This window comes from Colobus angolensis, unplaced genomic scaffold, assembly GCF_000951035.1.
Source record: "Colobus angolensis palliatus isolate OR3802 unplaced genomic scaffold, Cang.pa_1.0 Scaffold48, whole genome shotgun sequence".
NCBI lineage: Eukaryota > Metazoa > Chordata > Mammalia > Primates > Cercopithecidae > Colobus > Colobus angolensis.
Window position 1 is genome coordinate 2,527,617 of NW_012118265.1, and position 25,339 is coordinate 2,552,955.

The following is a 25,339-nucleotide window of genomic DNA, read 5'->3' on the forward strand; positions in this document are numbered from 1 at the left end:
TTTACCCCACTTAATAGTTTTAAGATGAATTTTTTGGGTGATAGAGAAAAGGAGAGGTAGGAGAAGGTGCAGTACTTTTTAAAAAGGTCTCTGGCTGTTCTATGGAGAATAGACTAGAGGTGGGCAAAGAGTACAGCAGAGAAACCAGTTAGAAGGCATTTACTTAGGTAAGAAATGATGGTGACATGGACTGGGATGGTAATCGTGATATGGTGAAAAGTGGTCAGATTCTAAAGGCAGAACAGACAGGACTTGCTGATGGATTGGATGTAGGGTGTGAGAGAAAAAGGGTCAGCCGGGCGTGGTGGCTCATGCCTGTAATCCCAGCACTTTGGGAGGCCAAGGCAGGTGGATCACCTGAGGTCAGGAGTTCGAGACCAGCCTGACCAACATGGTGAAACCCTGTCTCTACCAAAAATACAAAAATTAGCCGGGTGTGGTGGCGGGCACCTGTAATCCCAGCTACTTGGGAGGCTGAGGCAGGAGAATCGCTAACCTGGAGGGTGGAGGTTGCATTGAGATGGTGCAACTGCACTCCAGCCTGGGGGACAAGAGAGACTTCGTCTCAAAAAAAAAATACAGGAAAAGATGGGTCAGTGACATTCCAGGGCTTTTGGCCTAAGTGACTGGTGCTAGTTACCTAGTTAGGGAAGATAAGAGGTGGATGCAGGGCACGAAGGAATCAGAAGTTTAGTTTTGGAGATCTGAAGTCTGAAAATGACTGTTAGGCAATAAAGATGTTAAATTGGTGACATAGTTTGGATCTGTGACCCCACCTAAATCTCATGTTGAATTGCAATCTCCAGCGTTAGAGGTGGGGTCTGGTGGGAGGTGATTGGACCATGGGGGTGGATTTCTCATGCATGGTTTAATACCCTTGGTACTATCCTCATGATAGGGAGTGATTTCTTGAGAGATCTGGCTGTTTAAAAGTGTGTGGCACCTCTCTCCTTTCTTTTTTCTGCTTTGGCCATGTGATATGCCTGCTCCCCCTTCACCTTCTGCCATGATTCTAAGTTTCTTGAGACTTCCCCAGAAGCTAAGCAGATGCCAGCATCATACTTCCTACGCAGCCTGCAAAACCGTGAGCCAATTAAACTTATTTTCTTTATAAATTACCCAGTCTCGGGTGTTTCTTTATAGCAATGTGAGAATAGCCTAACACAATTGGATATTCCAGGTAAGAGCTCCAGGAAGCTGAGAGCTGGAGATATAAATCCAAGGGTTCTTAATATTTAGATAATTTTTTAAGTGATGGGATTGGTTGATTTCACTGAAAGAGTGAGTATAGATGGAGAGAACATGTTCATCTAATTTTAGAGTTCAGAGAAAGGAGGGATAGGATGTAGTAAAGTAGACAGAGGAGGAAAATCTGAAGTGGACTGTCAGAAGCCCAGTGAAGAGAATGATTTAAGAAGAGAGAGTAATACAATGGTGCTGACGGGTCAAGATGCGAGCACTAGTTTTGGCAATGTGGTGGATCTTAAAGGCAAGGATACCCTCTAAATGCAGCAAGCCAGGAAAACTACAGAAGTGGCCTGCCTGTACCACTTTGGCAAAGAAAACTAGGGAAGAGAGGGGAGAGAAGAGGAGGCTAGAGAAGAGAGAAGGAAGGCCATTTGGAGCTGTTGTTTGCACCTCCTTACACCCCACCAACTGCTCTATCTGAAGGCTAAGGGCTGGACACCTCAGTGCTGGCACTTGATTTCCCCAAGTGCCTTGGGCTTCTCTGGCCGTCGTGATGGTGTTGTTTAGAGATGTGGAAACCACTTCATCCTTTGCTCTGAGAGAGTCATGTTCTATTCTTCCGGAAGCATGCTTACAACAGCAACCTAATTTTTAAAAAATCTTTCAGAGGCCCCTTTTTTAAGAAGCAAAAATAATGGAGCCACCTATGCAAATGTGGTCAGCTGCCTTTTGGGAATTCCTAGACACTTTCCTTGTTTGATTTTTGTGACTCTTCCAGAAAGAACTTTGAGGAAGCACAGAAATAAATGAGAAGTAAATGGCATTTTGTGAGTGACTTTCTCAACACGTTTTCTAAGATCAATGCAGATATCCCGAGGCACCTCACAGATGGGATAGGGAATCAGTGCTCCAAAGATCCAGAATCCTTCTTTTCTAGGCTGGTTGATTAGAGCTCTTTGTCCATGTTGTTGCAGAACCATTTTTGTAGCCATCCCTAGCAGTGCTGTCACCCAGAAGAAACTGGGGGGAGCTTTTTACCCATATAGTATCCTAAATCTCCCCAGCAAATATAGCTTGAAGAAGTTCTAGGGCCAGGTGCAGTGGCTCATGCTTGTAATCCTAGCACTTTAGGAGGCTGAGGCAAGAGTATCGCTTGAGTCTAGGAGTTCAAGATCAGCGTGGGCAATATAGTAAGACCCTATCTCTTCAAAAAAATTTAAAAATTAGCCAGGCATGGCAGTATGTGCCTATAGCCCCTGCTAATCTGCAGGCTGAGATGGAAGGATTGCTTGAGCCCAGGTGGTCAAGGCTACGGTGAGTCAAGATCACACCACTGCACTCCAGTCTGGGTGACAGGTGAAACCCCATCTCTTTAAAAAAAGAGAGAGGAAGGAAGGAAGAAAGGAGGGAGGGAGGGATGTTCTCAAGACAACCTTTTTCAACAGAGTGCTACCCTAAGTGCATGTGCTATGGGCTAAATTGTGTCTTGCCCCCAAATTCATATGTTGAAACTGTAACCTCCAATACCTCAGAATGTGACTATATATAGTGATAGGGCCTTTAAGAAATAAGATTAAATAAGATTGTAAGGGTGGGTCATAATCTAATATGGCTAGTATCTTTATAAGATGAGGGAGAGACACCAGGGATGCAGGCACACGGAGGAAAGACCATATGAGCACATAATAAAAAGGTAGTCATCTTCAAGCCAAGGAGAAGGGCTTCAGGAGAAACCAGACCTGCTGACATCTTGGACTTCTAGCCTCCAGACCTGTGAAAATGAAATATCTATTGTGTAAGCCACCCAGTCTGTGGTATTTTGTTATGGCAGTCCTTGCAAACAAATACAACCTCCCATAAGGAATTGATGGTGTGCCACTGCTGCCCCTGCATTCGTAACAGGAATACAAGTGGGCAGCTCCTGCTCACAGCTCCTGACAAATGTGGAAACCAGACACATGCCCCACCTTCCCTTGGGTAGCATGTCTCTTCCCAAAGAATTTTAGATGAGTCAGGTGCAGTGACTATACTAAGGAAGAAGACACTATCTCTAGGAAGGACTGGGGTTCCAGGCTTTGAGCAAATCTCACTTCTTTATCCAAAATAGATATTCTTTTCATGCAGGTGAGATTACATTAAAGTCAATATCAGTCTTCATTACGAGGAAATTGAATTAGGAGAATTAAGTCTTGAAGGAGAAAATTAAGCCAAAAAGAATAATATAGCAGATATTTGTAGAAAGGAACCTTTTTTTACCATTGAATTTGATATTTGCTCTCAAGTGTTGTATCTAGAACAAATAACTTGTGGACTATTAGTCTGGTTGTTTTCCACAGAAGCTTTCTGTGATTTTTTGCAGCCTTAGTTCCTGACCTGAGATACCTCCATGTCTACTTCTCTGCCTCACTGAGTTTGACGAAACTGTTGTCTCCCATTACTTTGAGATACTTTATTCATCTGAAGGGCCTAGGAAAGGGAGGCAATCCAATTGCATCTAATTTACAAATTATTGAAATAAAGGGCTCATGAGGGTGATTGAACTGGAAACTGACTATAGAAAATTTTGCACTTTCATTTATGTCCCTGTGTGCCTAAACAAAACAGCATCCCTCAATGCATGCTAACACATATATTTTCTAGGTGAACTGGAAAAAGTTATACTACTTGTTTCATCTAAATCTGTTTTAAAAAAAAGGGAAAGCGTTGCCATCGTTAACTCCACGTTGAGATGTCAGGAATGGATCATTTACTACATAGTTTTAGGAGCGCTGGACTGAAAGCCAGGGGATTTCCCTCCTAGTTCTTCTATCCTCTGGGGTTCAAACTAGTCTTTTATCAAATGCCTACAAGATTAAATCCATGAATTCTTTCATTCAACAAATATCTTTTTGCCAAGCACGTTCAAGGCGTTGCTCTTTCCTGCTAAACTATTCTAGAATTTCCACTATTTTTTTTAGCAACTCTTCAGAGTGTTTAGACCCGAGTTGCACCCCATTTCAGTTTTTGCAACCCCATCCTCCAGAAGCTCAGGGGCTACTGAAGAGACATGAATAACGCTCCTGAAAGTAAGTACAAAATGTTACAAGATAGATTTTGTATCTATCTTGAATTGTCAGAACTTACTCAAAAGTCAAAACATCTCACCTGGCCCGAAGCAGTAAAAGGCAGGACCCAGCGGTCCCCGCACCCACCAGCCACTGAGCGTAGAGCGGTGGCGAGCTCTGGGCGGCAGAGTACGGGGCGCTGAGACCGAAAGCACTGCACTGCGAGCGCGGGCCAGACGGCCGTGACCGCTTTCCCGGAGCCCGCCACGCCCAGCGGCGGCCCCTTTAAGTAGCTTAGCCGCGGGCGGGGCCGGCTGGCGTTCACGTGACTCGGCGTCGCCGGCTCGCTCACGGAAGTGGTCCTACCTTCGCGTTCGGCGCGGGGTCTCCGGGCGCCCTGCGGGGCGGGCAGGCTGGGCCATCCAGCAGCCGGAGGTCGGGATGGTGCAGCTGTACAACCTGCACCCGTTCGGGTCACAACAGGTGGTGCCCTGCAAGCTGGAGCCGGAGCGCTTCTGCGGCGGGGGGCGTGACGCGCTTTTCGTGGCGGCGGGCTGCAAGGTGGAGGCTTTCGCGGTGGCGGGCCAGGAGCTGTGCCAGCCGCGGTGCGCCTTCTCCACGCTGGGCCGGGTGCTGCGCCTGGCCTACAGCGAGGCGGGTGAGTAATCCGGAGAGCCAGGGGCCGCCTGGGGCCCGGCTTGGGTCCTCCTAGCTAGCGGACCGAGCGTCCGTGCTGCAGCTCTAGCTGGGGATGGGACTTCTTGCTTTCCGGAACTTGCCGGATCGTCTCCCTGGGTCTGGCATCTGATTGCTTGAAGTCGCATTGAGCTATGCGGTTATCGCGGCAAGCATAGGTATGAGCTTGCTTCTGGCGGGGCGGAGACGCTGATATCTCCTCTTCGTTTTGGGTCTCCGCAGAAAGGCCTCTGGCTGGATTCCACTCATTTCGGATACTTCAGCAAACAACAACAAAAGACTCTTTAGTGCAAATATTTCAAAGACTTACCAAAAAAAAAAAAAAAAGTAGGAGTAAGGAGACTGGTACTGTATCCTGAACCTCCAAGTACTCCCAGCTTTAACAGTTATTCCAACTCACGGCCAGTCCTTTCACATCTGTACCTCCATCCACTTCCGGTCGGTTTTTGAAAGCTCACATGTGTTGATTTTTAAATGTCTGTAAGTAGAATTCAAGTCTTAGATTGCGCCCCTTATCTTCTCTTAAACAGTTGTGGCCAGGCCAGTGGCTCACGGCTGTAATCCCAGCACTTTGGGAGGCCGAGGCGGGCGGATCACGAGGTCAGGAGTTCGGCCAGCCTGGCCAATTTAGTGAAACTCCGTCTTTACTGAAAATACAAAAATTAGCCGGGCATGGTGGCGGGAGCCTGTAGTCTCAGCTCCTGGGGAGGCTGAGGCAGGAGAGTCGCTAGAACCTGGGAGGCGGAGGTTGCAGCGAGCGGAGATTGTGCCGTTAGACTCCAGTGTAGGCGACAGAGCGAGACTCCGTCTCAAACAAAAACAAAACAATTTTAAGAGCAGCCATTACTCTTTCCCACCAGAAATGTGAAGCAATGCCAAGGAAATACTGTGTGGGTGAATCCTATTTTAGAAAAATCCAACATTTAAAACTAGATCCCTTTTAAGTCACAGAAGAATTTACCATAGAATTCCTTTAATACACTTACCTTCGATTCATACTTTACAAGATGGGTGTAAAGTTCGATATTTACGGTGCAAAAGCTGGTGGCTGTGGTATTAATGAAGCGGAGAGCTTGAACCTGGAAGATTGGAGATGTCTCTGATCCCTACCCTGCAGCTGGTTCTGTGTGAGTTTATAGAAACCGTGGGGTCTGAATTTATGTTAAAAAAAAAAGTTGAATTAATAGATTAGTGATATCCAGACACTGGGATTTTGTGTTAGTGATATCCAGACGCTGGGATTTTGTGGCTCAATTAAAAACTGTGGGGTTACCATACATAGTATCCGACTGCTTATTTTGTCAAGACATATACAGGCATACCTTATTTTTTTGCATTTCACTTTGTTGTACTTTGCAGATACTGCGTTTTTTTTTTTTGGTTGCTGTTTGTTTTTTGTTTTTTTACCAATTGAAAGTTTGTGGCAACCCTGTGTGGAGCAAATCTGCCAGTTCCATTTTTCACACTGCATGTGCTCGCTACATGTCTCTGAGTCACATTTTGGTAATTCTTGGCAATATTTCAAACTTTATCATTATTATTATATCTGTTATGGTGATCAGCGATCTTTGATGTTACTATTGTAATAGTTTTGGGGTGCCATGAACTGTGCCCATATGAGATGGTAAACTTAATTGACATGTGTTGTGTGTGTTCTGATTACTGCTCTGATAGTCTCTGCCTCCTCAGGCTGCCCTATTCCCTGAACAACAATATTGAAATCAGGCCAATTAATAACCCTACAATGTCTTCTGAGTGTTCAAGTGACACTTGGATGTCTCTCACTTTAAATTAAAAGCTAGAATGATTAAGCTTAGTGAGGAAGGTAGGCATGTCAGAAGCTGAGATAGGCTGCACGGTAGGCCTCTTGCACCAAACGCTTAGCCAAGTTGTGACTGCAAAGCAAAAGTTCTTGAAATTAAATGTGTTACTCCAGTGAACACAAATGATTAGAAAGCCTTATTGCTGTTGGGAAAAAAACTTTGAGTGCTCTAGATAGAAGATCAAGCCAGCCAAAATACTCCCTTAAGCCCAGGCTTAATACAAAGCAAGGCCCTCTGTTCAATTCTGTGAAGGCTGGGCTGAGAAAGGTGAGAAGCTGCAGAAGAAAAGTTTAAAGCTAGCAGAGTTCAGCTCATGAGGTTTAAGGGAAGAAGCTGTCTCCATAATATAAAAGTGCAAGGTGAAGCAGCAAGTGATGATGTAGAATCTGCAGCAAGTTATCCAGAAGTCTAGAAGATCCAGCTAAGATGATTTTATGGAGGCAGCTGTTCTAAACAACAAATTTTCAACGTAGACAAAACAGTCTTAAATTGGAAGAATATGCCATCTAGGAGTTTCTTGGCTAGAGAGGAGAAGATAATGCCTGGCTTCAAAGAACAGGCTGACTCTTGTTAAGGGGTGATGCAGCTGGTGACTAAATTGAGGCCAGTGCTCATTTACCATTCTGAAAATCATAGAGCCCTTTTAAAAATTATGCTAAATCTACTCTGCCTGTGCTTTAGAAATGAAACAAGCCTGGGTGACAGCACAGCTGTTACAGCATTGTTTAAGCCCACTGTTTTGCTCTGCTCAGAAAACAGTATTCTTTTCAAAAGATTACTCCACATTGACAATGCACCTAGTCCTTCAAGACCTCTGATGGAGATGTAGAAGGAGATTGATGTTGTTTTCATGCCTGCTAATACAGCATCCATTCTCCAGCCCATGGATCAAGTAGTAATTTTGACTTTCAAGTCTCATTAAAGAAATACATTTGGTAAGGCTATAACTGCCACAGACAGTGATTCTTCTGATGGATCTGGGCAAAATAAATTGAAAACCGTCTGGAAAGAATTCACCCATTCTAGATGTCATTAAAAACATTCAGGGTTCATGGAAGGAGGTCAGATACCAACATTAACAAGAGTTTGGAAGTAGTCGATTCCAACCCTCATGGATGACTTTGAAAGGCTCAAGACTTAGGTGGATGAAATAACAGTAGATGTAGTGGAAATAGCAAGAAAGCTAGTATTAGAAGTGGAGCCTGAAGATGTGATGGAATTCCTGCAATCTTATGATGAAACTTGAATGGATGAGGAGTTGCTTCTTATGGATAAACAAAGAAAGTGGTTTCTTGAGATGGAATCTGTTTCTATTGAAGATGCTGTGAACGTTGTTGAAATGACAGCAAAGGATTTAGATTCCGTAAACTTAGTTGATAAAGTAGTGACAAGGTTTGAAAAGACTGACTCCAAGTTTGAAGTTCTACTGTGGGTAAAATGCTGTCAAATAGCATTGCATGCTACAGAGAAACCTTTTGTGAAAGGAAGAGTCATTTGATGGAGCGAACTTAATTGTTGTTTTTTTATTTTATTTTATTATTATTTTTTTGAGACAGAGCTTCGCTCTTGTTGCCCAGGCTGGAGTGCAATGGTGTGATCTCAGCTCACCACAACCTCTACCTCCCAGGTTCAGGCAATTCCCAGCCTCAGCCCTCCGAGCAGCTGGGATTACAGGCATGCACCACCATGCCGGTGAATTTTATATTTTTAGTAGAGATGGGGTTTCTTCACGGTTGGTCAGGCTGGTCTTGAACTCCCGACCTCAGGTGATCCACCCACCTTGGCCTCCCAAAGTGCTGGGATTACAGGTGTGAGCCACTGTGTGCAGCCCATTGTTCTCTTATTTTAAGGATTTGCCACAGCCACCCCAGCCTCTGGTGACTACCGCCCTGATCAGTCAGCAGCCATCAGCATCGGGGCAAGACCGTTCACCAGCAAAAAGATTATGTCTCATTAAAGGCTTGGATGATCGTTAGCATTTTTTACTAATAAAGTATTTTTAGTTAAGGTATCTACATTGCTTTGTTTTTTGTTGCAATTTCATACCTAATAGACTATAATCTAGTACAAACACAACTTTTTTTTATGTACTGGGAGGCCAAAAAATTTATGTGACTCTTTTTATTGTGTTATTTGCTTTATTGCAGTGGTCTGGAAGCAGTCCTCCAATATCTCTGGGATATGCCTGTGTTTTTTTTAAAAAAATGAAAAGCCTTACTATTTATTGTCATTATTTATAAAAGAAAAAACACTTAGCGTCAAACATTGGATATCTGTAGCTTTGTGAGCAACTTACTCTGCTGTCGTTGGTTTTTTTGTTTTTGTTTTTGTTTTTGTTTTTACCTAATGATAACATCAACAGGCCTGCGCTGGGCCACGGACCTGTTTGAAAACCTCTCATTAACTCTTTAAGTTCCCTTTTAGCAGAAATATTCCAATTTTGGTATTTTTTATAAAATCTGTCTTTAATGGTCAGACCTGTTACAATATTGGTAGTTTTCTCTACGCCACCCCTTTTAAGGCATAACAGTTCTCACTTTCAAGAGTTCTATTGAGTAACAAACTCATCACTTTCAACTTTTATGTGTGTGTGTGTGAGAGAGAGAGAGAGAGAGAGAGAGAGAGAGAGACAGAGACAAGCATACACATAAACAGATAGTATGTTTACATGATTTACTTCATTCTTCCACATGGGTGTTTATTTTAGAATTTGGAGTGGCAGGTATTATGTAAACTTCTAGCTTTCTTGCCTGTCGGATCCTTGGATGGCCACTACCTATGCATACCAATCACTTGGGGAGTTTTTAAAAATCCCCATACCCGGACCACACCCTCAGAGATAACAGTAGTAGTTTCCCTGGAGTGAGGCCAGCACTGGGGTAAGTCAGATACTTAATCAGGATTGAGAACCACTGACCTAGAACAGTACTGACTGCAGGAGGCCATGAGTGGCATTGTAACCTCATTAATGAGGCCTTGAAGAATAAAGATGTTTTTATAATCCAGTTGACTGCCTTAAAGCAAGTTCAAGAGTCATGTGGGATGGAATTAGCATCACGGGTCATGTGGCTCAAGGATAAATTTCAGTCCACAGCTTGAACTTCAACCCCCTGGGTACAGCTCCTATTAATCTACCCGTAAAGGAACATAAATAGGGCTGGCTCTGGCTATGATGGTATCCAGATAACTTGTTTTCCACTTCACAGCGTTTCCCTTTTGGCCCCTTCCTTCCATTCACAATAACTGGGACATGAGGATTTCTGCTCAATGCCCAGTGTCGTCCTCTGTAGCAAGTCTCCTCATCAAAAATGGAAAGAATCTTACATCAGTCATCTATATTTACTAAAAATGCTTTTCAGGTCTCTACTCAAGCAGAAAACATTTTCATGTTAAAAAAAATCTCAAATTAGCTGAAAGTTGTTTTTAAAATAAAATTTGGGGGTATTAGGGATAAAGTAGGTAGAAATTTTGAAGGATGGGGGCCCCTGACATCATCATCAGTGAGGGAAAATAAATTTAGGCTCTGTGTGTGGTACAGTTTGGCCGTGTCTCCACCTAGAATCTCATCTTGAATTGTAATCCCCATAACCCCCACGTGTCAAGGGCGGGACCAGGTGGAGGTAATTGGATCATGGGGGCAGTTTCCCCCATGCTGTTCTCATGACAGTGAGTGAGTTCTCATGAGATCTGATGGTTTTTAAGTGTCTGGCATTTCCCCTACTCACACTTATTTTCTGTCCTGCCGTCCTGTGAAGAGGTGCCTTCCACCATGATTATAAGTTTCCTGAGGTCCCCCCAGCCATGCGAAACTGTGAGTCAATTAAACCTTTTTTCTTTATTACCCAGACTCAGGTATTTGCTTATAGCAATAGTGTAAAAATAGACTAATACAGTGTGTAAAGCAGAGGGGAGACCTGAGAACTCCCCTCTCCTGAAAAAAGACCTGGTGGCCAGGGTCAAGTGCTGTGTGGGGATCTTTGGTGGTAGACACTTGTTTATGGGGTGTCTAGGGGTGGTGGGGCATGGAGGACACAGACCACAAGGTTGTCATTGCCTGGCCATTAGCACAAGTGTACTAAACCAGCCCCAGCCCATCTACCCCTCCCACAAGCCCTACTTTCTCTCAGTTTTCCTGAAGTCTTAAAACATATTTAGATGCCTTATAAATTATTTCTGCCTTGTGATACAATTTTGTCATAGGGGAGCAACCTTTAATCTGGTGTTACTGTTAGCCATGTTTGTGATCTTGCTACATAAAAGGGAAAGCTTATTTTTGAAAATCAGTAACTCTAAGCTCAAAAATAAAAATGAGAATGATTTTTCAATGTACTTAATAAAGACAGAAGCTGAGCCTGGGCTACATAGTGAAACCCTGTTTCTACATATGTGTGTGTATTTGTGTGTGTATATATATATACACACACACGCATATATGTATATATGCATTATATATATATATATAATGTGTGTGTACATGTCATTTAAACACATGTATGTGTACACACACACACACACACACAAATTAGCCAAGTGTGGTGGCTCACACCTGTAGTTTCAGCTACTTAGGAGGCTGAGGTGGAAGGATCACTTGAGTTCTGGAGATGGAGGTTGCAGTGAACCAAGACAACTTGGGCAACAGAGCAAGACACTTAAATTTTAAAAAGGTAAAATGAGGCACTGTACACATAATGCTTAAAAAAATTTAGTTCCCTTCTCTTGTAAAGGGTTATAGCCTCCACAGACTCCTGTAGACTTGTATTTCCCTTCTATCAGTTGGGGAAACAGCATTGTTGGGCAAAGAACATAAACTTTTGAGCTAACCAGATCTAGGTTTGAGTCCTAGTTTCCTAATTTGTTCGTTATGTTGCCTTGGGCAAGTTACTTTGCTTGTCTGTGCTTCAGATTCCTGATGTATAAAATGAGGAGGGAGATTTATATCTTGAAGGGCTGTTGTGAGAATTAATTGAAGGAACTCAAAAGCTCTGATCATAAGGATTGTCAGGTAGGCACATTTAGCAAGTGCTGGATCATCATTTAAAGACCAGATCATTAATCTGAAAACACACAGCACAACATGGACACTATCTACAATTTACAGACTATAAACATTAGTTAATATATGAATTTTATAGAAGAAATGGGCATGTATTTATAGGTATATGAATAAAAAGGTTGTATTGTAATATTCTTAGTTTTAAAATTTATTTACTAACTTGAATATGATACCAAAAGTATAGGCAACAGAAGAAAAATAGGTAAACTGGACTTTATCAAAATTAATGACTGTTGTATATCAAAAAACTTATCAACAGATTGAAAAGACAACATGGAATGGGAGAAAATATTTCCAAATCATATATCTCATAAGGGATTAATATCTAGAATATATATAATAAAGAACTCTTACAACTCAACAACAGCCAAAAAAACTTGATTAAAAAATGGGCTAAGGACTTGAGTAGACATTTCTCCAAAGAAGAAAATACATAAACAGCAAAAAACGTGGAAAGATGCTCAACATCCAAACCACGGTGACATAGCACCTCACACCATTAGGATGCCTGTTATTTAAAAAAAAACAAAAACAGAAATTAGCATGTGTTGGGGAGAATGTGGAGAAATTGGAACCCTTATACATTGCTGGTAGGAATGTAAAATAACACAGCCTATGTGGAAAACAGTATGGCAGTTTCTCAAAACGTTAAACATAGAATTACCATATGATCCAGCAATTCCACTTCTGGGTATATACCCAAAAGAATTGAAAGCAGGGACTTGAATGAATATATGCATACCAGTGTTTGTAGCAAAATTATTCACAAGAGCCAAAAGGTGGAAACAGTCCAAGGATCCATTGACAGGTAAATGAGTAAATAAAATATATTGCATGAACATACAATAGAGTATTATTTGGCCTTAAAAGCAGTGAAATTCTGATGCACGCCACAACCTGGATAAATCTTGGAGAAGTTATGCTAAGTGATACAAGCCCGATACAAAAGGAAAAATACTATATGGTTCAACTTACATGAGGTACCTAGAGTAGTCAAATTCATAGAGATAGTATAATGGTGATCTCGCCCTGGGGAGAGAGAGAGGAATAGGGAATTATTGTTTAACCGGTGCAGAGTTTTTTAGTAGATGAAAAAGTTATAGAGATGGATGGTAGTGATGGTCGCACAGCAATGAGAAGATACTAGTGCCACTGATCTGTAGACTTAAAAATGGTGAAAATGTACATTTTATGTTGTGTGTATTGTACTACAATAAAAAAAAAAAAGGTTAATTTATTTACTGGAGGAATTTTAGGAAGATGGAGGCCTCAACTTCATTCCAACTCTGTCCAAACTGCTTCCCTGGAAAAGTGAACAAACTTAGGGCAGCTACAGGATCCCTTTAGGCATTCTACGATCTCCAGAGAAAGAACAGGTTCAGGCTGCATCTCTATGGCATAAAAAGAACCATCATCAGGAGAAAGCTTGCTACCTCTAGAAGGCAGGATCATTTTGGAGGAGGGAGCCTGGTCAGCCCAGTGAACGTCTGCAGAAAGGGGCAGCACTTGCTTGCTTGCCTCATAAGTACATGGGAAGTCAATGTAATGGCAGCATTTCAATTTCGATTCATTGGAAAAGGGCCAATTTGGTTGATAATGTTAATTATGTAGAGTCTACATTTAGAAGAAGTGAAATTAGATCATCTGACTTATCCCCTTCTTTACCCACAAAATTCTAAAGTTAAAAATGTATATTTTCTGAACCTCCACTAAAATAGAAAATATACGAGCATATTTATGTAATTTGGAGGACATGGATGGGAACTCAGAAGGCAAGGAGGAAAAGATACATATAGTACTAAATTAAAAGGTATGGTAAAAGATGCCATCAGCAAAGTCAAAATCAGACAATAGACTATCTAAAACCGTTTACTATTTATAGACAACAAAAGGTTAATATCCCTTTTAGGTAGAGAGCTACAGTGTCATTATAAGAAAAACAAATGAACAACTTAATACAAATTGGACATTATGCAGAAGAGAAACTATACATGGCTGATAAACACAGGAAAAGATGGCCAGCTTTATAAAAAGGTCTAGGAAATGTAAGTTATAATAGCCGTGAGAGTCCGTGTTTCTCCCATTGTGTAGAGTCAGTGCTAGTGAGGATGTGGGGAAACAGGTTAGTTTAAGCAGTGCTGCTGGCGACATGAATTTCTATTATCTAATTGATAGTAATCGGGCAATATTGAAATTTAAAATGCTTATGTCCTTTGGCCCAACATATCTCACTTTTGTGAATCTGTACCATTACAATAAATCCCCCAGGAAATATATAGATATAAGCCTATGTATTACTATGAAGCATAGTGGCAAAAAAAAAAAAAAAAAAAAAAAAACCTGGAAATACATTTGAATGCTTATCAGTAAGGGAATTATTGAATAAATTATGCATATATATATATGGGATGTTGAACATATTGAAAAGGATGTTAGATATCCATGTGTCAGCCTGGAGGGAGAGATTTATTAATAATTTTTAGAAGTTGCAGATTGTTAAATATATTTAATGTGATTACATTTATAAAAGACAAAATACCGCTCTGTGATCTCCGTTTGTATGAGAGAAGGGTGTTGAAAGGCACATACCAGGCTGTGTGTTAACATTGGGTCCCCAAGGGGGAGATCATTATGCTTTTCATTTTGCATTTCTTTACCACTTTAACATTTTGACTTCCCACAACCAATATATGTTTATAAGGTAAAACTTATACGATCAACAATTTAGAGAAAATTAACTTGGATTTGTATTTTCTTTGCTATTTCCAGCTTTATCATGTTTCTCAGACTTGTGACTTGTGGGAAGGAGAGGGTTTGAAGTGTAAGTTCTGCTAATCTGAGAATACCTTAATGTATACTTAATTTTGGTGTCACATGTCACACTAGTAGTGAATTCTGTGTAAGTAGAGCTTTGTTGGAACTGCAGATTTAGAGCTACAGTAAACACTTAATTTTACATTTTATTCCTTATATTAACTTTCTGTATGTTACGTGGACTATTAATAGGTTGTCTTAAGACACTAAAATGGGGAGAGATTGTATTTCAGAACCTCAAAGCCTAATGGCAGTTAAAAATACACCTAAGATTTTGTTACTTAGGGTTTTATTCTACTCAGTCTTTAATTCAACCGTTGGTGTTAGAATTCATTAATAGTACTCATGTCAGCAAGGGAAGTGGTTGTATTTCTAATTACAAATTCTCAGTATAATCTTCATTCCTTCTCAGGAGATTATTTGGTAGCAATTGAAGAGAAAAACAAAGCTACATTTCTACGTGCTTATGTGAACTGGAGAAGTAAAAGGACTGAAAACTCTCGTGTGTGTATCCGAATGATTGGGCATAATGTGGAGGGAGCCTTCAGCAAAGCCTTCAGAGACCAGATGTACATTATTGAAATGCCGCTTTCGGAGGTCCCCTTGTGCATTTCCTGCTGTCCTGTGAAAGGAGACCTTCTTGTTGGCTGCACAAATAAATTAGTCTTATTTAGTTTGAAGTACCAGATCATTAATGAGGAATTCTCACTATTGGACTTTGAACGTTCTTTAATTATACACATAGATAATATCACTCCTGTTGAGATTTCTTTTTGTGTTGGATATGTTGCTGTCATGTCAGACTTAGAAGTCTTGATCCTAAAACTGGAGCCAGGCCCTAAAAATGGAGAGAGAGTTCACCACAATCCACATAAGACCAACAATCGAATGAGATGGACGGAAGAAGGTAAATAATAAATCTGACTTGCTTTCTTGTTTTAGGAATATAGAAAACCTTCACCTTTGGCAGTCTGAAGGTCCGTGGTATATATGGTGCCTGGCCATGTTATTTATAGATTTAATTATTCCTATTTCATGGGATTTGAGTTTATGATCTGGCTGTTCATATCTTATTCTGTAGCACTTGCATATATTTATCAGTAGAAGTAAAGGAATGACCACTGCTAGATGAGGGGCTTCTAGTCCTAGTCCTCATAGTTACGAGTTGAATGACACTGGGTTAATAATACCATCTCTGAATTTCAATATCCTCATTTTTAAAATGGGGATAATAATACCTACCCTGTTGTACTTTATCAGTTGTTGTGGAGATTAAATGAGCAAACGCTAAGTCTTTTCACAACTATAGTGCCTTGTAAATGTGTGCATATTATAAATAAAATTACTGTGTGTCTATTTAATTGGTGAGAGGATGTTGTAAAATCTAATTTTCATTCAAGCAGGACTGTTACATTTTATTTTTTTTAAGGCATCAGTAATGAAATTTCACAGCTTGAGTCAGATGATTTTGTTATCTGCCAGAAGCCCCTGGAACTTCTTGGTGAAAAAAGTGAACAGTCTGGACTATCTGTTACGATGGAGTCTACGGGATTAGCTGATGAAAAAGGAAAATATTCCCATTTTCAGCACCTGCTCTATAGGTATTATAGTGCTTTTTATTTACAGCATTTAATATATATATGCCTGCTTAAAGTACATGGAAGTTATATTTTTCCCTTTCTCTGTCTTTTTAAACCCATAGACGTTTTGCTCCTGATATTTCGTCCTATGTATTGTCTGATGACATCAAGCTACATTCCCTCCAGCTGCTGCCCATTTACCAGACTGGTAAGCGTGATAGTGCAGGAGTGTGACAGTGCAGCAAGGTGAAAATGCTCTGTCTGGGCTGGAAGTGGAGACCCATGTGGATAATAGGTTTGGTGGTTTGGTTCTTCCACTGGAGTCTCCTTGTGGCCCTTTAACAAGTTTTTTTTTGAGACGGAGTCTCGCTCTGTTGCCAGTCTGGAGTACAGTGGCGCAATCTCGGCTCATTGCAACCTTTGCTTCCTGGGTTCAAGTGATTCTCCTGCCTCAGCCTCCCAAGTAGCTGGGGCTACAGGCGTGTGTCACCACGCCCAGCTAAGTTTTTTTGTATTTTTAGTAGAGATGGGATTTCACTGTGTTAACTAGGATGGTCTCAATCTTCTGATCTTGTGATCTGCCCACCTCAGCCTCCCGAGTTCAGGTTCATAAAAATGTATTATGTAATAAAAAAGATAGAAAGAAAGGTATATACAAGGATAACAATAAAAGAGCGGTATGCACCAGTAAAGTGGTATCATGAATGCCAAAATCCCAAGAGTTGAAGCTTGGAAAAATGGCGAGGATGACAATAGATTTTTTTTTTTTTTTTTTTTTTTTGAGACGGAGTCTCACTCTGTTGCCAGTCTGGAGTGCAGTGGTGCAATCTCGGCTCGCTGCAACCTCTTCTTCCTGGGTTCAAATGATTCTCCTGCCTCAGCCTCCTGAGTAGCTGGGACTATGGATGCCTGCCACCACACCCGGCTGAATTTTTTTGTATTTTTAGCAGAGACGGGGTTTCACTATGTTGGGCAGGATAGTCTTGACCTCCTGACCTTGTGATCTGTGCGTCTTGGCCTCCCAAAGTGCTAGGATTACAGGTGTGAGCCACGGCGCCCAACCTTTATTTTATTATTATTATTTTTTATTTACTTTTTTTTTTTTGAGACAGAGTTTTGCTCTTGTTGCCCAGGCTGGAGTGCAATGGTATGATCTTGGCTCACTGCAACCTCCGCCTCCTGGGTTCAAGCGGTTCTCCTGCCTCAGCCTCCTGAGTAGCTGGGATTACAGGCATGCCCAGCTAATTTTGTATTTTTAGTAGGGATGGGGTTTCTCCATGTTGGTCAGGCTGGTCTTGAACTCCCGACCTCAGGTGATCTGCCTGCCTCAGCCTCCCAAAGTGCTGGGATTACAGGTGTGAGTCACCGTGACTGGCCCAAAATTCTTAGCAAATACCTTTGGGTACTAGAAAGGGAAGTCATACCTGCTAGTTCGATAAGCCATGGAGAAGGCATGACAGATTGAACTCATTTCCCTTTTTGAAATGGCCTCTAGACCCAAAAAGGAAATTGGAGACCTGTTAGAGCCGAGGTATGTCTGGGTTCTAGCTAGGTATTTGGCAAAGCTTACGATTGGCTTGTGAACTAGGTGTAAAAATGTGGACTGAATGGAAAATAATTTAGAGCAGTTTTCAACCCTGCCACACAGTGGACTTACCTGAATGCTTTTTAAGATATTGATGCTCAGGCTCTACATGCAGCATATCAGTTACAGGGCCTGGACATTAGTATTTTTTAAAAGCCCCCCAAGAGTCTAATGGGCACCATGATTGAGAATCACTAATAGGCCCTGCACTCAGTTCTGGTCTGATTAAGATCTTTAGATGTTATCTAGAGAAAGATACAAATATTCCGATTAAATGTCTTTCTAGCTTTCATTTGTTTTTTCTTTCTTTTAGTAAATGTTTATTGAGTACCTACTATGTTGAGCGTTGTGCTGAATACTAGGGAGCTAACAGTGAGTGAAGTGCTTGCTCTTATGGAGCCAGTTGTCTAATGGGGGAAGGGAGACAGTTGAATAAAGGCAGATTCACAGTTGCACCCTGAAATGAGTGATCTGTGGTAAACCTCCCTTTGGGAGCCTATAACAAAAGACCCTGACCTCAAGATGAGGTCTTCCTCAAGAAGAGGAAGAAGGCTTCCTGAGAAAGAGGATCTGAAGGGCGAATTGGACGTACTTGGGAATAGGGTTGGGTTGGTGCAGGGGAGGGGAAGAGAGCCTTCCAGGCAGAAGCAGCAACAAAGGCTTTGTGGCAGAGGGAGGATCACATTTGAGAAACTGAGAGAAGCAAAACTAAGGGGGCAGCAGTGAGACAGGGCTGGAGACCAGACAGGGCCAATAGCCATATTAGAGGGCCAGCTAAAGATCCATTGAGCTTCCCATAGTAGTTGGAATAAACACTCCAAATGCACTCCATGGCCTATATAACCTTAACTCTGAGCCCATCTTGTCCCACTCTCACCCTGCTTACTATTCTTCATCCATAGTGGCCTTTCTCTCTTCTTTAGAGTGCCACATGCACTCTTATCTAAGACCTATTATTTGCTCTTCTTGTGCTTAGAGTGTACTCCCCTCAGACCTTGTGTGACTGGTGCATTTAAGTCATTCAATTTGTAGCTGAAGTGTTACCTCATCACAGAGGACTTCTGTGACCTCTCAATTTAAAATATCCCTTCTCCACTCACACTGGGGTTTACTTGTTTACTCTCCATCCCAATCCCCATCACTAAAATGAAGGCTCTGTGAAAGCAGTTACATTGTCTTGTACACTGTTGTATCCCTAGAATCTGGAACAGCAGCACTTAGTAAGTACCTGATGAACACTGACTGAATAGACGAATGGATGGGTGATATGTATTTGAGCTGGGCCCTAATGGATGAGTAGAATTTTTAGAAGATAGAGATTTTGGTAAGATACTACATAATGGGAACCAACATTTTAGGAGGTGTAAAATTATGTGTATTTGGAGATTCGTGAGCAGTTCTCTTTGGCCAGAGCACAGATGTGTGAAAAAAAAGAATAGGGAGAAAAAAACTGGACAGCTGGCTTTCTGCCAAATATGGAGAGTACAGAATTGGACTTCTGCTATTAATTGGTGTCCTTGACGGGTGTTAGGGTACTTGTTAAACAACTTTGGTTATGAAACATTACAGCCACATGTAGATAGAAAATAGTGCAGTGAACCCCCATGTACCCATCAAACAGCTTCAATAGTGTTGCTCCATGCTACATTATTTTGATGCACATCACAGAGTTCATACTATTTCATTCATAAATATTTCAACATATGTCTCTAAAAGAATTCTTTTACTTAAACTCAAAATACTATTTCACATTATAAAAAAATTGTTGCCAGGTGCGGTGGTTCATGCCTGTAATCCCAGCACTTTGGGAGGCTGTGGTGGGTGGATCACAAGGTCAGGAGTTCGAGACCAGCCTGGCCAATATGGTGAAACCCCGTCTCTACTGAAAATAAATAAATAAATAAATAAATAAATAAATAAATAAATATATATATATATATATACACACACACACACATACATACACACACAAAAATTAGCCGGGCATGGTGGCGGGCACCTGTAGTCCCAGCTACCTGGGAGGCAGGAGAATCACTTGAACCCAGGAGGTGGAGGTTGCAGTGAGCCGAGATCACGCCACTGCACTCCAGTCTGGGTGACAGAGTGAGACTCTGTCTCAAAAAAAAATTTTTTTTGTTGATACCAACAGATACCCAATAAGTGGTCACATTTCTCAGATTGACTAAAAAACTTCTACAATTCATTTGTTTGAATCCTATTCCAAATAAAGTTCATACATTGCAATTGATTGCTATGTCTTTTAAGGCTCTTTTAATATCTAAGCTTTCCCTCCTCTCTTTTCTTTGCATCTTATTTAACAAGAAATTAGACTCTTTACTATAAAATTTCCCACAATCTGAATTTTGCTAATTGAATCCTTACAGTGTCATTTAACATGTTTCTCTGTCCACTGTATTTCCATGTGAGTTGGTAGATGGAAATGTATGCTGTTTAGTATGGTAGCCATTGGTCACATGCTGCTATTAAGCACTTGAAATATGACTAGTCTGAATTGAGATACGGCATAAGTAAAAAATACAGACTAGATTTTGAAGACTTAGTACAAAAATGTATATAATATCTGATTAATTTTTTTGTTTATTGCTTCTTGAAATGGTAATATTTTTGATATGTTGGGTTAATACAATATTATTAAAATTTTCTTTTTACTTTTTAAAATGCGATTACTAGAAATCTTTAAATTACAAATGTGGCTCACATATTTCTATCAACATTGCTGTTCTATCCTCAGGCTTGCTCAGTTTATTTATTATTCTTGCTATTATTTTGAAACACAAGTAGTGTTGAGCTCTGCCAGTGGACTCTTTTTGTGATGTTAACAGCCATTGATGATCATTACTTAGATCTGTTAATTTAGTAGGGGTTGTACAATGTTGATATTCTAATTATATTACTCCTTTTTTATTTCTTGTCAGCATTCTTCTATAAAGAGCAACTTCCCCTTTGCAACTCTTTGGTTACCCGCTGATACAGTTTGCATAGCAAAGTCAGTATATGATTATTTCCTCCTTTACTGGTTTCATGGTGTTTTATTTTTTTCATTTTTGCATGCAGGTTCTCTTACTTCTGATGGAAAAAATTTGTCTCAGGAAAAAGAGTTGCTGAGTCTCTTTTGCTTTTTCTCCTTACCTCATGTGGGCTATCTCTACATGGTTGTGAAATCTGTTGAATTGATGTCAGTCTACCAGTATCCTGAGAAGTCTCAGCAGGCAGTACTCACGCCACAATTTTTGCACGTCATTACAAGGTACTGTTACAGAGTCACTTGCTGGCCTGTGAGCCACTTATTTGTAAATTTTTGAGGTACTGCCTAAATCTGTAAGAATTTTGTGAACTAGCATAGAGTACTCTATATGCATGAGTTACATGTCATTGCAAGTCCATCTTTTGATGACCCATACCTGCCTTTTGAATGTCAAAGATTTAGACCCTGGTTTTGTCTTTGTTTTGTTTCCTTAGACTGAATGGGGATCCCTGTAAAGAAGTATAAGGTTCTTCATAAAGGAAGACTTTCATAGGGAATTTTAATGAAAAGTCAATGCAGCCAGTCAGAGTGTCTCTTTATGTTTCTTTTTAGATTTCCAATTTTTTTTTTCCTCACTGCTACCATATTTTTCTAGTATAAATTGAGTTATTTCATAATAGTTAGAACTGTGAAGGGGCCAGAGAGATGATCTTATTCTCTCCCTGATTGGCACAGATAGGGAAGTAGTTATAGAGAGGTTAGAATTGGTCAAAGTCATGTGCTATTTGGTGGCAGATGTGTTGAGTTGCCTTCCCCTGTTATGCTGGCATGTAAACTGGGTTCACAAGCAGTAACTTGATTTCATTTCCTTTTAATCTCAGCAGCATATGATGGTTTTGGTTCTATTTCCTGTTTTTTGAGCTTAGATTATGTTCAGGGCACTTCGTTGTGTCCTCTGACCAAGCAACTGTGAATAAGATACACCAACCACTTTCTAAAACAACAATAGAAGAGAAGGTTAGAGAGACATACAAGAGTCATAGACACTGGGAGATTTGTGAAAAATGTCTTAAGACCTCATGAAAGTGCCATTGACATTGAGAGGAGGGAAATTACTTCTGGCTAAGTTGTATGGGGAAGTTGTAGATAGCTGATTGTGTTTGAAGTGAAGCGTGAAAGCTAGCTAGAATTTTGGTAGATGAAGATGGAAAGAGATGTACATTATAGATTGAAGGAAGACTATAAACAAAAACTGTATCCAGTTTTTAGGAACATCCAAAAGTTAATTGCACAGTACAGAGATCCCCCCCACCACTGAGTGGTAGTATCAGAATCTCTAGCAGGTGCTGGAGATTCCAAACTGCATAGAACCAATCTGGAGATTCTGATATCCACTCTTAGTGGTTGTACTCCCTTCTCCACCTGATTTCTGACTTAAGGAGAAATGCTGCCCTTGGTGGTGTGTTTCTTAAGTGAACAATGTGGAGGTAGCTAGTCTTTCCAATGTCCAAAGTGTTGGGTAGTGATGTTCTTTAAATATGAAGAAGCTGAAAAGTAGACAGGGGTGAAAACAGTGCTTGAGAGAGAGCTCAACGATTTGAAAATTAAACTAAGGACTTTTTAAAGTTTTAACCAGAGAAAGTAATATGATCAGAACATTGCTTTAGGAAAATTAATGGTGGCTGTGGTGGAAGATGGATTGAACATAGATAAATAAGCTATTGGAATAGTTCAGGCAAAGATATTAAGGGGCGGTATTCAGGCAGGGTAGTGGTAATGAAAGGAGAAGGGAGGATGGATGGGAGAGGCTTCAGTGGGAAAGTTAAAAGACTTGTTTGATGGGATAATGGGGATGTAGGAGGCATGAAAAATCCCACCATGGTTTTGCCTGCTTTTATGAAACAATGGAGGCTGGTGAAATGTGGGGCAAAAGAGATGTTTGGTTTAGACATTTGAGTTTGAGATGCTTATAGATTATCGAGAGAATGCTAAGTAGGCTTTTGGGCACATAGAACTATAGATTAGGGTAAAGAGGAAAGCTTAGAAGTTTTATTACCACCAGCAAAACAGTTGATTGTTAAAGTAGTGAGTGTGTATATAGATAGTGAAAAGTTATTAAAGAATTACAAAAAACTAGCCGGGCAAGGTGGCGGGCGCCTGTAGTCCCAGCTACGCGGGAGGCTGAGGCAGGAGAATGGCGTGAACCCGGGAGGCGGAGCTTGCAGTGAGCTGAGATCCGGCCACAGCACTCCAGCCAGGGTGACAGAGCGAGACTCCGTCTCAGTCTCAAAAAAAAAAAAAAAAAAGAATTAAACTCTAGTGAAGGTCTTGCTCAGTAAGCAAGAGGAGAAAGATGAAAATTTTTAAGGATGCAGAAGAATCTAGGAAACTATACCATCTCAGAAACAATGGAAAAAGAAAGGGAAGAGGAAGGAATAAAAATACTGATTTCTGTCCCATCATATAGATGTAAAAGACTATCCATCTTTTTCCCCTCTGATTGCATATACTTGAAGTACACTGAGAATTTAGTGAGTGGACCCACTAAATCTGTTGCCCTGTCTGTCTTGTTTATAAGTTATGTACAAGTTTGGAGTGTAGAGTCCTGAAAGCATTATATTATGAGTTTGAATGGACTTATAATTCATGCATTTTGACTGCCTCCAGATAGGAAATTTTTGAGCTTATTATCAGCACTAAAGGAGACTGACATTAACTTGACTGTGAAACCATTAGACATTAGAATAGCAGTTGTTTTATGTACATTCAGGTTCTTTTTTTTTTTTCCCAAGCCAAACTGTATCCAGCTTTATTACAGATACTTTCCATAAACAATCATGGTATTTCAGGCAGGACATGGGCAGACAATCGTTAACAGTATGCAACAACTTTCAAACGCCCTTCTTCAATGGACTGCCAAAAATCAGAAAGCCACTATAAAACCCAATAAGTCTTCATCTGACGCTCTGAACAGGGAAAGTATAGAGTGAGGGTTGACATTTCACATTTAGCATGTTGTTTAACAACTTTTCACAAACCGACCCTGACTTTCAGGAAGTGAAATGAAAATGGCAGAATTTATCTGAAGATCCACAATCTAGAAATGGAACCACTGCTGTTTTGACAGGTGCCATCTCAGTGGCATCACTGAAAAGTCCAGATTGCCAGACACACTGGTAACCAATGACTAGGGGTCAGTTCTCAACAGATGTCTGGGCTTAAGGGAGTTAAGTCTATGCTGAAAGATGGAAAGGGAGAAGAGGACATAAAAACAAATCTGTTTTTCCATATCGCAAGGCTTTTGTGCCAAGATGGCCATGTGTGTCAAAGTTAGGGAATCCCCTCCTCCTGGGAACCGAGAGGAAGTCTCTCAAAACCAGAAGGGAAAGGTGTTTTCCCCACATCAATCCAGCTTTGGAGACATTCTATTAGTGACATATGCCCCTTCCCCATAAAACAACAATGAAGTGTTCTGTGTGCTGACAGCATAGTTTTTTTTTTTTTTTTAAAGTAAAACAAAATTCTGCATTTTTATAAAACTTGATAAAAAATAGTATTTCAAACTGTACAGTCACCAGAAGTACACAGTTATAAAAAATGCACACACTTCAAATGGCATCTCCAGAACCTTCAGCTTTCTGTGCCTGGTCTGTTTTGGCATCTCCGTTTTCTGCAGGGTTAGTCCCCTCCTTGCCAGCATCAGCTTTTCCCTTTTTCCCTTTGCGTACCTTCTCTCCCTTCTTTTCAGGGGCCTTTTTAGGCTTGGGCTCTGGCTTTGGAGGAGCAGGTTTAGCAGACAACCTCGTGGATCTTCTCTGTGGTTCGTCCTTCACCTTGGCTTTATCTCCTTTAGCATCCCCTTCAGCCTTTCTCTTGGGCATGGTGGCGATGGCAGTGGGATGTAGGTGCTGGACGCGGGATGCAGCGCGCACAGACTTTGGTCGGTCCGGGGGTCGTTCTTGCCTCTTCTGCACACTGCTCTACATTCAGATTCTTAATAAAAATCTCCACTCCTGTTTTTCAAATCAAATCGGAGTTTCGCTTTTGTTGCCCAGGCTGGAGTGCAATGGTGCGGTCTTGGCTCACTGCAACCTCTGCCTCCCAGGTTTAAGCGATTCTCCTGCCTCATCTCCCAAGTCGCTGTGATTATAGGCACCTGCCACCATGCCTGACTAATTTTTTTGTATTTTTAGTAGAGATGGGGTTTCACCATGTTGGCCAAGCTGGTCTCCAACTCCTGACCTCAGGTGATCCACCCGCCACGGCCTCCCAGAGTGCTGGGATTACAGATGTGAGCTACTGCGCCTGGCCCATCTTTTTTATTTTACCCAACAGATAAATGTTTCAAAATCCCTTGTCCCATAAGGTGGTCTTGAAAAGTTTCTTGTAGATTGGTATATGCCTAAAGAAAGCAATAGAGATTTTTTAAGAAGCAAAGAACAAAATAAAATCATGTAAAATGCCAACTTTATAGAAATATGTAAGTAAGAAAGCCCCCCCATGAAATCCTGTTCTCCCAGAGTTAAGCATATCAAGACTTCTTTTTTTTTTTTTTTTGAGATGGAGTCTC

General features: G+C 41.0%; 1 protein-coding gene and 1 pseudogene across 3 annotated transcripts in view; one reads left to right on the forward strand and one right to left on the reverse strand.

Moving 5' to 3' along the window:
- The first annotated feature begins 4,536 nt into the window (after positions 1–4,536).
- Positions 4,537–25,339, forward strand: part of HPS3 (Hermansky-Pudlak syndrome 3) — a 44,922-nt gene continuing 24,119 nt past the window's right edge. Inside the window, exons 1-5 of one of the 2 annotated variants that reach the window (XM_011958928.1) lie at positions 4,537–4,890; positions 15,031–15,525; positions 16,048–16,219; positions 16,321–16,406; positions 20,859–21,051. In XM_011958928.1, the coding sequence (XP_011814318.1) occupies positions 4,674–4,890; positions 15,031–15,525; positions 16,048–16,219; positions 16,321–16,406; positions 20,859–21,051 (1,163 nt within the window). In that variant the 5' untranslated portion in view covers positions 4,537–4,673. The remainder of the gene's footprint in view (positions 4,891–15,030; positions 15,526–16,047; positions 16,220–16,320; positions 16,407–20,858; positions 21,052–25,339) is intronic. The other variant, XM_011958929.1, reaches the window with a different exon arrangement.
- LOC105523886 lies at positions 23,735–24,739 on the reverse strand (annotated as a pseudogene). The gene has a single exon (XR_001003659.1). The product of XR_001003659.1 is annotated as a non-histone chromosomal protein HMG-17 pseudogene (transcript).